The 13716-nt window shown below is 42.5% G+C and overlaps 1 protein-coding gene across 1 annotated transcript; it reads right to left on the bottom strand.

Moving 5' to 3' along the window:
- Window positions 1-31: 31 nt before the first annotated feature.
- On the bottom strand, window positions 32-2897 carry LOC311149418 (uncharacterized protein). The gene is made up of 4 exons (XM_084186607.1): window positions 2459-2897; window positions 2069-2161; window positions 999-1370; window positions 32-571 (listed from the first exon to the last, which is right to left on the bottom strand). The coding sequence occupies exons 2-4, from the start codon at window positions 2159-2161 to the stop codon at window positions 431-433; spliced, it is 606 nt and encodes a 201-aa protein (XP_084042733.1). The 5' UTR covers window positions 2459-2897; the 3' UTR covers window positions 32-430.
- Window positions 2898-13716: the final 10819 nt, after the last annotated feature.

The raw sequence follows: 13716 nt of genomic DNA on the forward strand, positions 1-13716 counted from the left end.
ATGCTTAGTTTCAATAATAGCGCAATGCAGACACAGGTAATTGAAACTACAAAATTAAGTTTCCTTGTATTGGCAGTGCAACTTTGACTACAAATATTATGCATACATATTGATAAGGCATTCCGTAATAATATAGTAAAAGATAATTAAAAAAATAGAATCTGAGCACTTAACCTGTACCATTTAAACAATATATACAGTATAGGTCCTGATAATTGAAAAGCGTTAAGTTGTTAGTGCAAATATATTTTTAAATATCAATACAAAATGTATAACTTTAGGGTACATGCTGGCAAAATAATAACTTGATACCCTGGTTCTGTTGAACGAATCCACTTTACCAGGCTCAACTGTGACATTAGGCTTGTTAAGGTCGTTTAAGGCCAAGTTTTAATCCATCCCATTGATAGGAATTGGTTATTTCTGTAAACTAAGTGTCAACTATTTGATCTTGCTGCATGTCTGTATAGCCCTCTTCTTCATCACTGTCCTCTTTGGCATAGTACTGTCGTCTCCTGTGCTCCCTCCTGCTGAAAGTCGAATTGGCCGTAGTAGATCTCTGTGGACAATCCTACAAGGCAAATGGAAATAACAGAGCATGTCAATAACCATAGTCGGAAATAGGAAGCTCGGAAATGTACAACTTGCTAACAGGTTGTAGTTATACACGTGCCGCGTTCAACCAGATAGCATGTTGGAAATGTCTGCGTTTTCTTGTTCCGACTAGCACGTGAAAGCATAATTACTCTCATAAAATGGTTGGATGGAAACCTTTTTATTGGCTGCGTTTACACAGGCATCCAATTCTGATCTTTTTCCCACTAATTGGTCTTTTCACATCAGATCTTTTTCTGAGCTGATCTGATTGGTCAAAATACCAATTTGTGGAAGAAATATCAGAATTTGGCTGGCTGTTTAAACGCAGCCATTGTGCTCCAAAAATCAGACCAGGATCTCGTCTATCACACCTAACACTTGTTATAAAAATCTCCTCTCACCTGCACAACTTCCATGTTTCCGAAGAACTTTTCCACAGGAAGAACCTGGTTACTGTCATCATCAAGGAAGACACTCTTGTCAATCACAACACCCTCTTCTGTTTCGTCATCCTCCATCTTCTCTGGCAACCCGTTTGTTCGGCAGTAATTCAACTCAAATCTCACACCGTTCTCTTTACCCTCCCACAATTCCTCCAGGTCTGGTGGTGCTCCACAACTTGTATTTTCAGGCCTCTCGCAACCATCACAGCTGAGCCTCTCTGAAATGGTTGTTGACTCCCTACAACTTTCAACCATCCAGTCATTCTGGGGCATTTCTGTTTTTGAGTCTTCAATTTTCATTTTTTTAACATCCCTCCTGTTCCCTGAACTCTATAAAGTCAAAACAACAACTTATTAAAAATAATAACAGGCTTCCATAACACTATGAATGACAACCCCAGTGGTGGAAAAAGGACCCAACTGTCATACTTAAGTAAAAGTAAAGATACCTTAACAGAAAATGACTCAAGTAAAAGTTAGTCACCCAGTAAAATACTACTTGAGTAAAAGTCTAAAAGTATTTGGTTTTAAATATGCTTAGTATCAAAAGTACAAGTCAAAGTAATAATAATTTCTAATTCCTTATAATATACAAACCAGATGACACAATTTTCTTGTTTTTTAAAATGTACGGATAGCCAGGGGCATATGCCAACACTCAGACATAATTTACAAACACAGTATTTGTGTTTAGTGAGTCCGCCAGATCATTGGCAGTAGGGATGACCAGGGATGTTCTCTTGATGAGTGTGTAAATTGGACCCTTTTCTGTCCTGCTAAGTATTCAAAATGGAACGAGTACTTTTGGGTGTCAGGGAAAATATATGGAGTTAAAAGTACATTATTTTCTTTAGGAATGTAACGTTAGTAAAGTTAAAGTTGTCAAAAATACAAATAGTAACGTACAGATGCCCCCCAAAACTACCTACGTAGTACTTTAAAGTATTTTTTATTAAGTTCTTTACACCCCTGCGCAATCCATAACGTAAAATGTCAACTGAGAAGAACTAAAAACAACATTCACTGACCTTATCTGAACTGTTCTCCTCGAGATGGAAGTCGCTTGAGGCAACAGTGCACATCCCCTTTCGCCGCTTCAAGTTTCTAACTCGACTCGGCATCTGAAATGAGGAGTTCACATATTTTGTTAATCAACACAGTTGGACAACTAGACATTAGCTAACACTTCTAGCTGGCTAACCAGCTAACGTTAACTAATTTAGCTAGCTGGCTAACCAACTGTGAGATCAAGCCAACTACTGCCCCACAAAATGGAAAATGTAATAGATAGCTAGCTGAATAGTGTTAAAAATAATATTATAAATACTGTTGTGGGAGGTTAACGAGCTAACTTAGCTAGTTGCTGCAGCTACTAACTCTGACAAGTTTACCTGGCTTACTAACTCTGACAAGCTTACCTGGCTAGCTATGTCGGTCGCTAGCTTGCAATCTTGTAAACAGTCGCATTTGCACAAAATCAGTGGACGTAGCTAGCTAATCTGCTAATAAAATCCAGTAATTTGATTGTAAATACAGGTCGTCAGCAAACTGTAAAATCGTGGTTCTGATCAAGCGACGCCGTGGTGAATCGAGACAGCGTTCGGACCCGACAAAATGTGTCTGTCTGGAAGTCACGTGCAGTTTATTTTTTTCCGTTTCCAGTTTTGACGTACAAAACAGCGTATGCGTTAGCAAGTGTTTTCTCGACCTCTACACGGGCTCAATGCTGTTTGCGGTGATCTGCTGGTTTCCACTAGTTAGCACAGCCACAAAGTCAAAATTGATAGGGGTCCAGTTGCGACATTATCTCTCAGAGGAGTCATCCCTCAGGGTCTCTATGCTGCCACCTACTGATATGTCATCGCTCCGTGCAGTGCGTCTCTCAGGAAAAGTGTAGGGGTCGAAAGGAACCACATAAGGAGAAGTTGGGATTTCGAAAGGGAGTCAACACTAGAAGCGCTGGAATTCCATAACTACTAGAACCGCCATGACTTGATCTTTCAATTATTATTATTATTTCAAATATTCAATAATAGATTGTAAAGATAATGCATTTTTTAAAATAAGTTAAGGTAGCCAACGTTAGCGAGCATTTACATTTACGAAAAACGTAACGTTACATACATAGGTAATGTTCAAAAACAGCTCAGATTGAGTACATTTTTTTTTTTTTTGCATAAATGAAATTCCTTAATTTCACCTCTGCAGACCATGACTAAGGTCCGATAACCCAAACGACGTCTTGAGTGGCACCTTTCAAAACCCCCACTTCTCCTTATTGGTTCCTTTCGAAACCCCCACTTTTCCTGAGAGATGCACTGCACTGAGAAATGACATATCAGTAGTTGGCAGCATAGAGATCCTGAGGGATGATTGCTCTGAGAGATGACGTCGCAGCTGGACCCTATTGGGGGTCAAAATTGGCTAGATCCTAAAACGTTGTGATTTTTGGTCTTAATTTAAGGTTAGGGTTAGGCATAAGCTTAGCAGTGTGGTTAAGGTTAGGGTTAGGTTTAAAATCAAATTTTAAGATAATTTGTAGAAATAGGCAGGATTTATTGAGGGCTTCCACCATGATTCTGCCATTTTAAAGTAGTAAACTGGGTGGGATTCCTATGGGTTGTAGCCTCAATGGCGCTGCCTATGCTGTCACAAAGGCTATAGTGGTAAAGATATAAAAATGAGTCCTCTATTTATTTATTTTTATTTATTTTTTATTTCACCTTTATTTAACCAGGTAAGCCAGTTGAGAACAAGTTCTCATTTACAACTGAGACCTGGCCAAGATGAAGCAAAGCAGTGCGATAAAAACAACAACTACAGAGTTACATATGGGGTAAACAAAACGTAAAGTCAAAAATACAACAGAAAATATATATACAGTGTGTGCAAATGTAGCAAGTTCTGTAGAAAGAGGTAAGGCAATAAATAGGCCATAGTGCAAAATAATTACAATTAGTATTAACACTGGAATGATAGATGTGCAAGAGATGATGTGCAAGTAGAGATACTGGAGTGCAAATGAGCAAAATAAATAGCAATATGGGGATGAGGTAGTTGGGTGGGCTAATTTCAGATGGGCTGTGTACAGGTGCAGTGATCGGTAAGGTGCTCTGACAACTGATGCTTAAAGTTAGTGAGGGACATAAGACTCTCCAGCTTCAGAGATTTTTGCAATTCGTTCCAGTCATTGGCAGCAGAGAACTGGAAGGAATGGCGGCCAAAGGAGGTGTTGGCTTTGGGGATGACCAGTGAGATATACCTGCTGGAGCGCATACTACGGATGGGTGTTGCTATGGTGACCAATGAGCTAAGATAAGGCGGGGATTTGCCCAGCAGTGATTTATAGATGGCCTGGAGCCAGTGGGTTTGGCGACGAATATGTAGTGAGGACCAGCCAACAAGAGCGTACAGGTCACAGTGGTGGGTAGTATATGGGGCTTTGGTGACAAAACGGATGGCACTGTGATAGACTACATCCAATTTGCTGAGTAGAGTGTTGGAGGCTATTTTGTAAATGACATCGCCGAAGTCAAGGATCGGTAGGATAGTCAGTTTTACGAGGGCATGTTTGGCAGCATGAGTGAAGGAGGCTTTGTTGCGAAATAGGAAGCCGATTCTAGATTTAACTTTGGATTGGAGATGCTTAATGTGATTCTGGAAGGAGAGTTTACAGTCTAACCAGACACCTAGGTATTTGTAGTTGTCCACATACTCTAGGTCAGACCCGTCGAGAGTAGTGATTCTAGTCGTGTGGGCGGGTGCCAGCAGCGTTCAATTGAAGAGCATGCATTTAGTTTTACTAGTGTTTAAGAGCAGTTGGAGGCTACTGAAGGAGTGTTGTATGGCATTGAAGCTTGTTTGGAGGTGTGTTAACACAGTGTCCAATGAAGGGCCAGATGTATACAAAATGGTGTCGTCTGCGTAGAGGTGGATCTGAGAGTCACCAGCAGCAAGAGCGACATCATTGATATACACAGAGAAAAGAGTCGGCCCAAGAATTGAACCCTGTGGCACCCCCATAGAGACTGCCAGAGGTCCAGACAACAGGCCCTCCAATTTGACACATTGAACTCTATCTGAGAAGTAGTTGGTGAACCAGGCGAGGCAGTCATTTGAGAAACCAAGGCTATTTAGTCTGCTATCTATCTCTATGGCTTGACAATCTCAGATGGACTGTGCTGGACGACCCTTGTGGTCCACAACTGGAAACGATCCCATGTCTTGTGGCGCTTTCAACCTGTGTGAAGCTAGCCACAATAAGGATTTACGACAATAGTGGAATTTGCGGTTTGCCTTCAAAATAAAAAACGGATCCAAACAGATACAAATAGTGGAATAATGCCTTATTTGGACTATATAATGCTAAACAAGGTTGGAATGTTGTTATATACCGTGAACCATCAGATCCTCCTCTCCACCCTCTCAGGGTTGGGTGTCTCAGGCTCTGCACACTCCTGGATTACTCCTACCAGGTTGTGTGGATAGAATCTGTGTCTGCACCACGTGCTCTCACTACTGGTGTCCCCCAGATCCTCAAAAGCTGTACATCAGCATAACAAACATACTTCATACGGTAAATCGTAATCTGCACTTCTATTTTCTGAGGGGAAAGAATACACATGACATACTTTTAATTAGCTTATTCACAGGTGCATAGTTATGCTCAAACCATCCAAAAGCCTAAACTCAAGGACGAATACAAGAAGACTGCAGAGTGCTTAGTGATGCAGCTGAAATCTGACAAGTACAATGGTTGCTACTTCAACAGGACATAAAAGGAACATAATCAACTATCCCCCAGGAGGGATGGTTCTCCTGTCATGTAACATTGATGAACCTCAAATTGGCTACCAGTGTCAGCATAGATATTAGAATGGTAACTAAAATAACCAGATCATGTTTGGTTCAGTAGCATCCTGTCTTACAGCCTGTGTCCTTTCCCATCTCTCTCCTTTCCTCAGGGTGCTCTTCCTCCGCATCTGGAAGCGATTCCAGGTCTTGTGGTGCTCTCCTCTTTTCTCTTTACACGAAGTCACTCGGCTCTGTCATATCCTCACATGGTCTCTCCTATCATTGCTATGTGGATGACAGTCAACTACTCTTATCCTTCCCCCCCTTCTGACACCCAGGTGGCGACACGCATCTCTGCGTGCCTGGCAGACATCTCAGCTTGGATGTCAACCCACCACCTCAAGCTCAACCTCGACAAAATGGAGCTGCTTTTCCTCCTGGGAAAGGCCTGCCCGCTCCAGACTTCTCCATCACGGTTGACAACCTTGGCGTGACCCTGGACAACACCCTGTCTTTCTCTGCAAACATCAAAGCAGTGACTCACTCCTGCAGGTTCATGGTCTACAACATCCGTAGAGTATGACCTTTCTTCACACAGAAAGCAGCGCAGGTCCTAATCCAGGCAATTGTCATCTCCCGTTTAGACTACTGCAACTCTCTGTTGGCTGGGCTCCCCGCTGGTGCCATCAAACCCCTGCAACTTATCCAGAATGACACAGCCCGCCTGGTGTTCAACCTTCCTAAGTTCTCCCATGTCACTGCCCTCCTCCGCACACTCCACTGGCTTCCAGTCGAAGCTCGTATCATCTTCAAGACCCTGGTGCTTGCCTATGGAGCAGCAAGCGGAACTGCACCTCCTTACCTTCAGGCTATGCTCAAACCCTACATCCCAACCCAAGGACACCATTCCGCCACCTCTGGTCTCTTGGTCTGAGCGGGAGCTACCCTACGGTTTGCCTTGTTGCAAAAAAACGAACTAACTGTAAGTCGCTCTGGATAAAAGCGTCTGCTAAATGACTAAAATGTAAATGTAATGTTACCCATCTACCAATCACTGCCCTTCTTTATGAGGCTTTCAAAAAGCTCATTGGTCTTTGCAGTTGAATCTGTGCTTGAAATTCAATACTTGACTTAGGGACCTTACAGATGTTACAGTGAGGGAAAAAAGTATTTGATCCCCTGCTGATTTTGTACGTTTGCCCACTGACAAAGACATGATCAGTCTATAATTTTAATGGTAGGTTTATTTGAACAGTGAGAGACAGAATAACAACAAAAAAATCCAGAAAAACGCATGTCAAAAATGTTATAAATTGATTTGCATTTTAATGAGAGAAATAAGTATTTGATCCCTCTGCAAAACATGACTTAGTACTTGGTGGCAAAACCCTTGTTGGCAATCACAGAGGTCAGACGTTTCTTGTAGTTGGCCACCAGGTTCGCACACATCTCAGGAGGGATTTTGTCCCACTCCTCTTTGCAGATCTTCTCCAAGTCATTAAGGTTTCGAGCCTGACGTTTGGAAACTCGAACCTTCAGCTCCCTCTGCAGATTTTCTACGGGATTAAGGTCTGGAGACTGGCTAGGCCACTCCAGGACCTTAATGTGCTACTTCTTGAGCCACTCCTTTGTTGCCTTGGCCGTGTGTTTTGGGTCATTGTCATGCTGGAATACCCATCCACGACCCATTTTCAATGCCCTGGCTGAGGGAAGGAGGTTCTCACCCAAGATTTGACGGTACATGGCCCCGTCCATCGTCCCTTTGATGCGGTGAAGTTGTGCTGTCCCCTTAGCAGAAAAACACCCGCAAAGCATAATGTTTCCATCTCCATGTTTGACGGTGGGGATGGTGTTCTTGGGGTCATAGGCAGCATTAATCCTCCTCCAAACACGGCGAGTTGAGTTGCTGCCAAAGAGCTCGATTTTGGTCTCATCTGACCACAACACTTTCACCCAGTTCTCCTCTGAATCATTCAGATGTTCATTGGCGAACTTCAGACAGGCCTGTATATGTGCTTTCTTGAGCAGGGGGACCTTGCGGGCGCTGCAGGATTTCAGTCCTTCACGGCGTAGTGTGTTACCAATTGTTTTCTTGGTGACTATGGTCCCAGCTGCCTTGAGATCATTGACAAGATCCTCCCGTGTAGTTCTTGGCTGATTCCTCACCATTCTCATGATCATTGCAAATCCACGAGGTGAGATCTTGCATGGAGCCCCAGGCCGAGGGAGATTGACAGTTCTTTTGTGTTTCTTCCATTTGCGAATATTCGCACCAAACTGTTGTCACCTTCTCACCAAGCTGCTTGCCGATGGTCTTGTAGCCCATTCCAACCCTTGTGTAGGTCTACAATCTTGTCCCTGACATCCTTGGAGAGCTCTTTGGTCTTGGCCATGGTGGAGAGTTTGGAATCTGATTGATTGATTGCTTCTGTGGACAGGTGTCTTTTATACAGGTAACAAGCTGAGATTAGGAGCACTCCCTTTAAGAGTGTGCTCCTAATCTCAGCTCGTTACCTGTATAAAAGACACCTGGGAGCCAGAAATCTTTCTGATTGAGAGGGGGTCAAATACTTATTTCCCTCATTAAAATGCTAATCAATTTATAACATTTTTAACATGCGTTTTTCTGGATTTTTTTGTTGTTATTCTGTCTCTCACTGTTCAAATAAACCTACCATTAAAATTATAGACTGATCATTTCTTTGTCAGTGGGCAAACGTACAAAATCAGCAGGGGATCAAATACTTTTTTCCCTCACTGTATATGTATGGGGGACAGAGGAAGGGTTAATCATTCAAAAATCATGTCAACCCCTATTATTTCACACAGAGTGAGTCCATGTAATTTACGGGATTTGTTAAGCCAAATTTGACTCCAGAACTAAACAAAGGGCTGAATACATATGCAACAACTAGGCCTATATTTTAGTTATGACTTTTTTTATTTATCTTAAAAAATATATTTTTTTCTTCCACTTTTGCATAGATTTTTGACAAAAATGACAATTATATCAATTTTAATCCCACTTTGTAACATAATAAAATGTTAAGAAATTCAAGGGTTCTGAATACTTTTGCAAGGCACTGTATGTACAATGCTTTCGGACAGTATTCATACCCCTTCACTTTTTCCACTTTGTTACGTTACAGCCTTATTCTAAAATTGATTCATTGTGTCCCCCCCCCCCCCCCCCCCCCCCCCCCCTCCCCCCTCAAGGACATTCAGAGACTTGTCCTGAAGCCACTGCTGCGTTGTCTTGGCTGTTTAGGGTCGTTGTCCTGTTGGAAGGTGAACCTTCGCCCCAGTCTGAGGTCCTGAGCGCTCTGGAGCAGGTTTTCATTAAGGATCTCTCTGTACTTTGCTCCGTCTCTGCCGCTGAAAAACATCCCCACAGCATGATGCTGCCACCACCACGCTTCACCGTAGGGATGGTGCCAGGTTTCCTCCAGACGTGACGCTTGGCATTCAGGCCAAAGAGTTCAATCTTAGTTTCATCAGACCAGAGAATCTTGTTTCTCATGGTCTGAGAGTCCTTTAGGTGCGTTTTGGCAAACTCCAAACGGGCTCTCATGTAGCTTTTACTGAGGAGTGGCTTTCGTATGGCCACTCTACCATAAAAGCCTGATTGGTAGAGTGTTGCAGAGATGGTTGTCCTTCTGGAAGGTTCTCCCATCTCCACAGAGGAACTCTGGAGCTCTGTCAGAGTGACCATTGGGTTTTTGGTCAGGGGGCCAGCTCTAGGAAGAGTGTTGGTGGTTCCAAACTTCTTCCATTTAAGAATGATGGAGGCCACTGTGTTCTTGGGGACCTTCAATGCTGCAGACTTTTTTTGGTACCCTTCCCCGGATCTGTGCCTCGACACAATCCTGTCTCGGCGCTCTACAGGCAATCCCTTTGATCTCATGGCTTTGTTTTTACTCTGACATGCATTGTCAACTGTGGGACCTTATATAGACAGGTGTGTGCCTTTCCAAATCGTGTCCAATCAATTGAATTTACCACAGGTGGACTCCAATCAAGTTGTAGAAACATCACAAGGATGATCAATGGAAACAGGATGCACCTGAGCTCAATTTTGAGTCTTATAGCAAAGGGTCTGACTACTTATGTAAATAAGGTATTTCTGTTTTTTATTTGTAATAAATTTACAAAAATGTGTTATTTCATAGTTTATGTCTTCACTATTATTCTACAATGTAGAAAATAATCCAAATAAAGAAAAAACCTTGAATGAGTAGGTGTGTCCAAACTTTTGACTGGTACTGTATGTAAATATGGTATTTCAGTTTTTTATTTTTAATACATTTTGAAAAAAAATAATTAACCTGTTTTCGCTTTGTCATTTTGGGGTATTGTGTGTAGCTTGATGAGGATGTTTATTTATTTAATCCATTTTAGAATAAGGCTGTAACGTAACAAAATGTGGAAAAAGTGAAGGGGTCTGAATACTTTCCGAATGCACTGTATGCCTCCAATGAAATTGTGCAGTCTGATACATCCACAGTGGGATTTGAACAGTGTCAAATTAATTAATTAAATTAATTATTGTATTTGTTTGTAAGTTATATAACAACATTCTGTGTTTAGCGTTATCTAGTCCAAATATGGCATTATTTCTCTATTTATATCCGTTCGGATCAGTTTCAATGGTGGACTTTTATTTTGAAAGTGAACCGCAAATTCCACTATTATGGCTAATCCTTATTGTGGCTAGCTTCACACAGGTGTGCTTTCAAGACAACTGGGAACTAGGTCAAATCATGACGTCAGTGATCTTCAGTTCGTAAATTCTGAGTTTAATGCCGCATTCACATGCTTGTCGGAACTAGGAAACTTGGAAATTCCCGACTTGCTAACTGGTTGTAGTTATACACATGCCGCGTTCAACGATCAGCAAGTTGGACATTTCTGAGTTTCCTAGTTCCGACTAGCATGTGAACGTGGAATTAGAAAGATGGTTTCCGACTTCAAATTCCGAGTTGGATGAGCGTTCAAAAATATTTTTAGAGAAGGGTGCAATTGTGGTCTGCAATTCGGGCATTCATGCATGTGGGCATTCCTGCATCTGCAGGAACCCCTCTTTATACTTATATTGGTCAATTTTTAAGCTAAGACTGGCGGAATAAGTAGAGGTTGAATGTTTTTCTCAGGCAAGGCTGCTAGGAAAATGGCGGAAGTGGATGTTCTGTTTGAATCGGATGATGTGTCGAGTGGAGATGAGAGTGAGAATAATTGTATTACAGTGGCGAATGCAAAAGGAAATAAGAGAAGTAAAGTGGTAGTGGAAACTAGTAAATCCAAACCTAGTTCTGAGTCTTTTTTGGTTGGAATAAGGGTTTTGGATCGATATTGTTACCTGGGAGATCCGTTTGAAGTCTCTATTACAATTGTGGATGCGTTGGATGAGGTGGCGTCGATGAGAATAACGAGAAATGGGCTTATTTAGTTTTTTTGTGTTCTATGGAACAGAATGAGCGTGCTTTGCCCCTCAAGAAGATGTCGGATTGGAATGTGTTGTGTGTGGATCATCGAAGCAGGGCACCTATCAAGGGCGTTATCGCTGGGGTGGCGCTAGAAGTAAAGGCAAATGATATACGTCAACAATTGGATAAAGTGGTTGGTGCACAATGACTGACCCGCATGGTAGATCGAGTGCAGAAGCCCACTCCATCCATTCTATTGTTGTGTGATGAAGAGTCTCTCCCTTCTCACGTGCATTTGGGTTATATGAGATTCCCAGTGAGAGCATTCGTGCCCAAACCCATGTTGTGTGATACATGTAAATGATTTGGTAATGTGTGAAGTGTATGTAGACGGGAGGGGTATCGTATGCCAGTTGAGCCTAAATGCTGCAATTGTGGTGGTGAACATGTACCCGAATTTCTGAAGTGTCCTGTTAGGGTGAAGGAGATGGAGGTGGCAAGAATAAGGGCTGTCCAGAATGTCTCCTATCCGGAGGCATTGAGAAGAGTGGAAGAAAGGCTTGAAGTTGAAGAAGTAATAGGAGTTGAGACAAGATGATGTTCCTTGTCAACAGAGGGATCCTGACATGTTGCATGTTAAGAAGGTGGACTTTGTAGCGTTTATTACCTTGGTTATCAACTACACAGGGCAAACAGAGGAAATCTGAGAAAATAGACATCATTATGAGTGCTGCTGAGCGTTTTCTGTGACTCAGGAACTTTTCTGCAGAGGCATTACAAGGAATCCTGTCAATGCTCCATCCTCACAGGCACCTGAGCCTGTGTAGGGATGTGATTTGAATGTGACTAAAGGAGTAGGATGGTTGTTTTGATTTATTTTTGTATTATCATCATCCTCATCATCATCCTCATCATCATCCTCATCATCATCATCATTATCATCTCGGATCCCCCCTTCCCGCAATGGAATATATTATTTTTGTTTTGTTTCAATACCCTGTACATTAGGTGGCGGCAATACACCAATAGGTGTAGTCTGCCATAAAACTTTCAAGTAGAAGAAGAAGAAGAGGTTGGTTAGGTGTGTGTTTGTAGCTATGAACAGCTGACACAAGCTTAGTCAAGTTTCAGTTTTTCAATCAAGATATCATTTCGAGTTGGTGTTTGGTTTTTGTATTGACAAAACGTGAAGAAATCCGGTGGTGGTTAAGCAACACTGGGCTGTGACTGGAGCAGAGATGGATGGTAGGGGGGTTAGGAGTTGAGGAGGACGGGATGGAGTGTAGTGGTGGAGTGGAAAAAGGTGGAGGTAGAGTAGTAAGAGTAAAAGTTAAGAAGAAGAGGAAGCCTGAGGAGCCTTTGCAGGCCTTGTCAGAGGAGAGTAGTGATGAGGGAGGTTCGGTTTGCAGTGTTGTACTGAGAGAAGTGGAGTTCAAGGTGTTGGTGAAATTTAAGGACCAAGGTGGAGTCACGTCGGTGAGTACGATCACGTTGACTAGGGATTTGGAGAGTAAAGTAGGAGAGGTTGTGTCTGCTAATGTTCTTCTTGATGGAAGTTTGGTGGTGGTGTGTTTCAATGCTAAACAGCATGAGAAGGCGCTCAAACTCAAGCAGGTATGTAAACGTGTGGTTGATAGTAGCATGCTTGATCGAACTGGACGGCAGTGGGTGAAGGGAGTTATTACAGGAGTTCCATAAATTGTTAACATGAAATAAATAAAGGACCACTTGAAGGGAGGCTCTCTTATTGAGGCAAATCGCCTCCAGATGACACAAGCTAGGAAGAAGGTGGATAGCTTGTCAGTGCTACTAAACTTTGAGGATCTGGTACTGCCAGTAAAAGTTAGGATTAGATATATGAGTTACTATGTGCGAGTATATGTTCCGAAACCATTGCATTGCTATAACTGTCAAAGGTTTGAGCATGTGGCGGCGGTGTGTAAAGGCAAAAGGAGATGTGCGAAGTGTGGGGAAGAACATGCATATCGGGAATGTGGAGACGGTGTCCAGTTAAAGTGCTGTAACTGTGGGGGATCACATAGTTGCGAATGGGGGTTGTTCAGTGATGAAAAGACAGGTGGAAGTGCAGCAGGTCAGGAGTGAGCGAAAAATCTTGTATGCAGAAGCAGTGAAGGTAATTCATGCAGAAACAAATCGGGGCACCTAGAAGAGCAGGTATTCCAGGGCAGGTCGGGATGCAGGTTGGGCGTGACGGAGGGAGCAGAATGGGGGAGAACACAAGAACGGTAGGAGACATGAGGAAGGTTGTTACATTTGTGACAGGAGCAATCAATTGCACAGAAAATGTACAATCGAAGACTAAGAAGATACAGATCATAGTGGAGCAGGCAGTGAAGTATCTTGGGATCACAGGACTGACATGGGAAAATGTACAGGATGACCTCAATAAGATTGAGAATCAGTCCAGCCAGGAGTCATGTATTGGTTAATTTTCATAA

This window comes from Coregonus lavaretus (assembly GCF_964263955.1).
Source record: "Coregonus lavaretus genome assembly, chromosome: 22".
NCBI lineage: Eukaryota > Metazoa > Chordata > Actinopteri > Salmoniformes > Salmonidae > Coregonus > Coregonus lavaretus.

Excerpts from the sequence above, each read along its gene's own strand:
- LOC311149418 (XM_084186607.1), bottom strand. The coding sequence starts at position 2,161 with ATGCCGAGTCGAGTTAGAAACTTGAAGCGGCGAAAGGGGATGTGCACT. Across the intron at positions 1,371-2,068 it reads AGGAGAACAGTTCAGATAAG|AGTTCAGGGAACAGGAGGGA; the intron begins GTCAGTGAATGT and ends TTGACTTTATAG. Across the intron at positions 572-998 it reads GAAACATGGAAGTTGTGCAG|GATTGTCCACAGAGATCTAC; the intron begins GTGAGAGGAGAT and ends TTTGCCTTGTAG.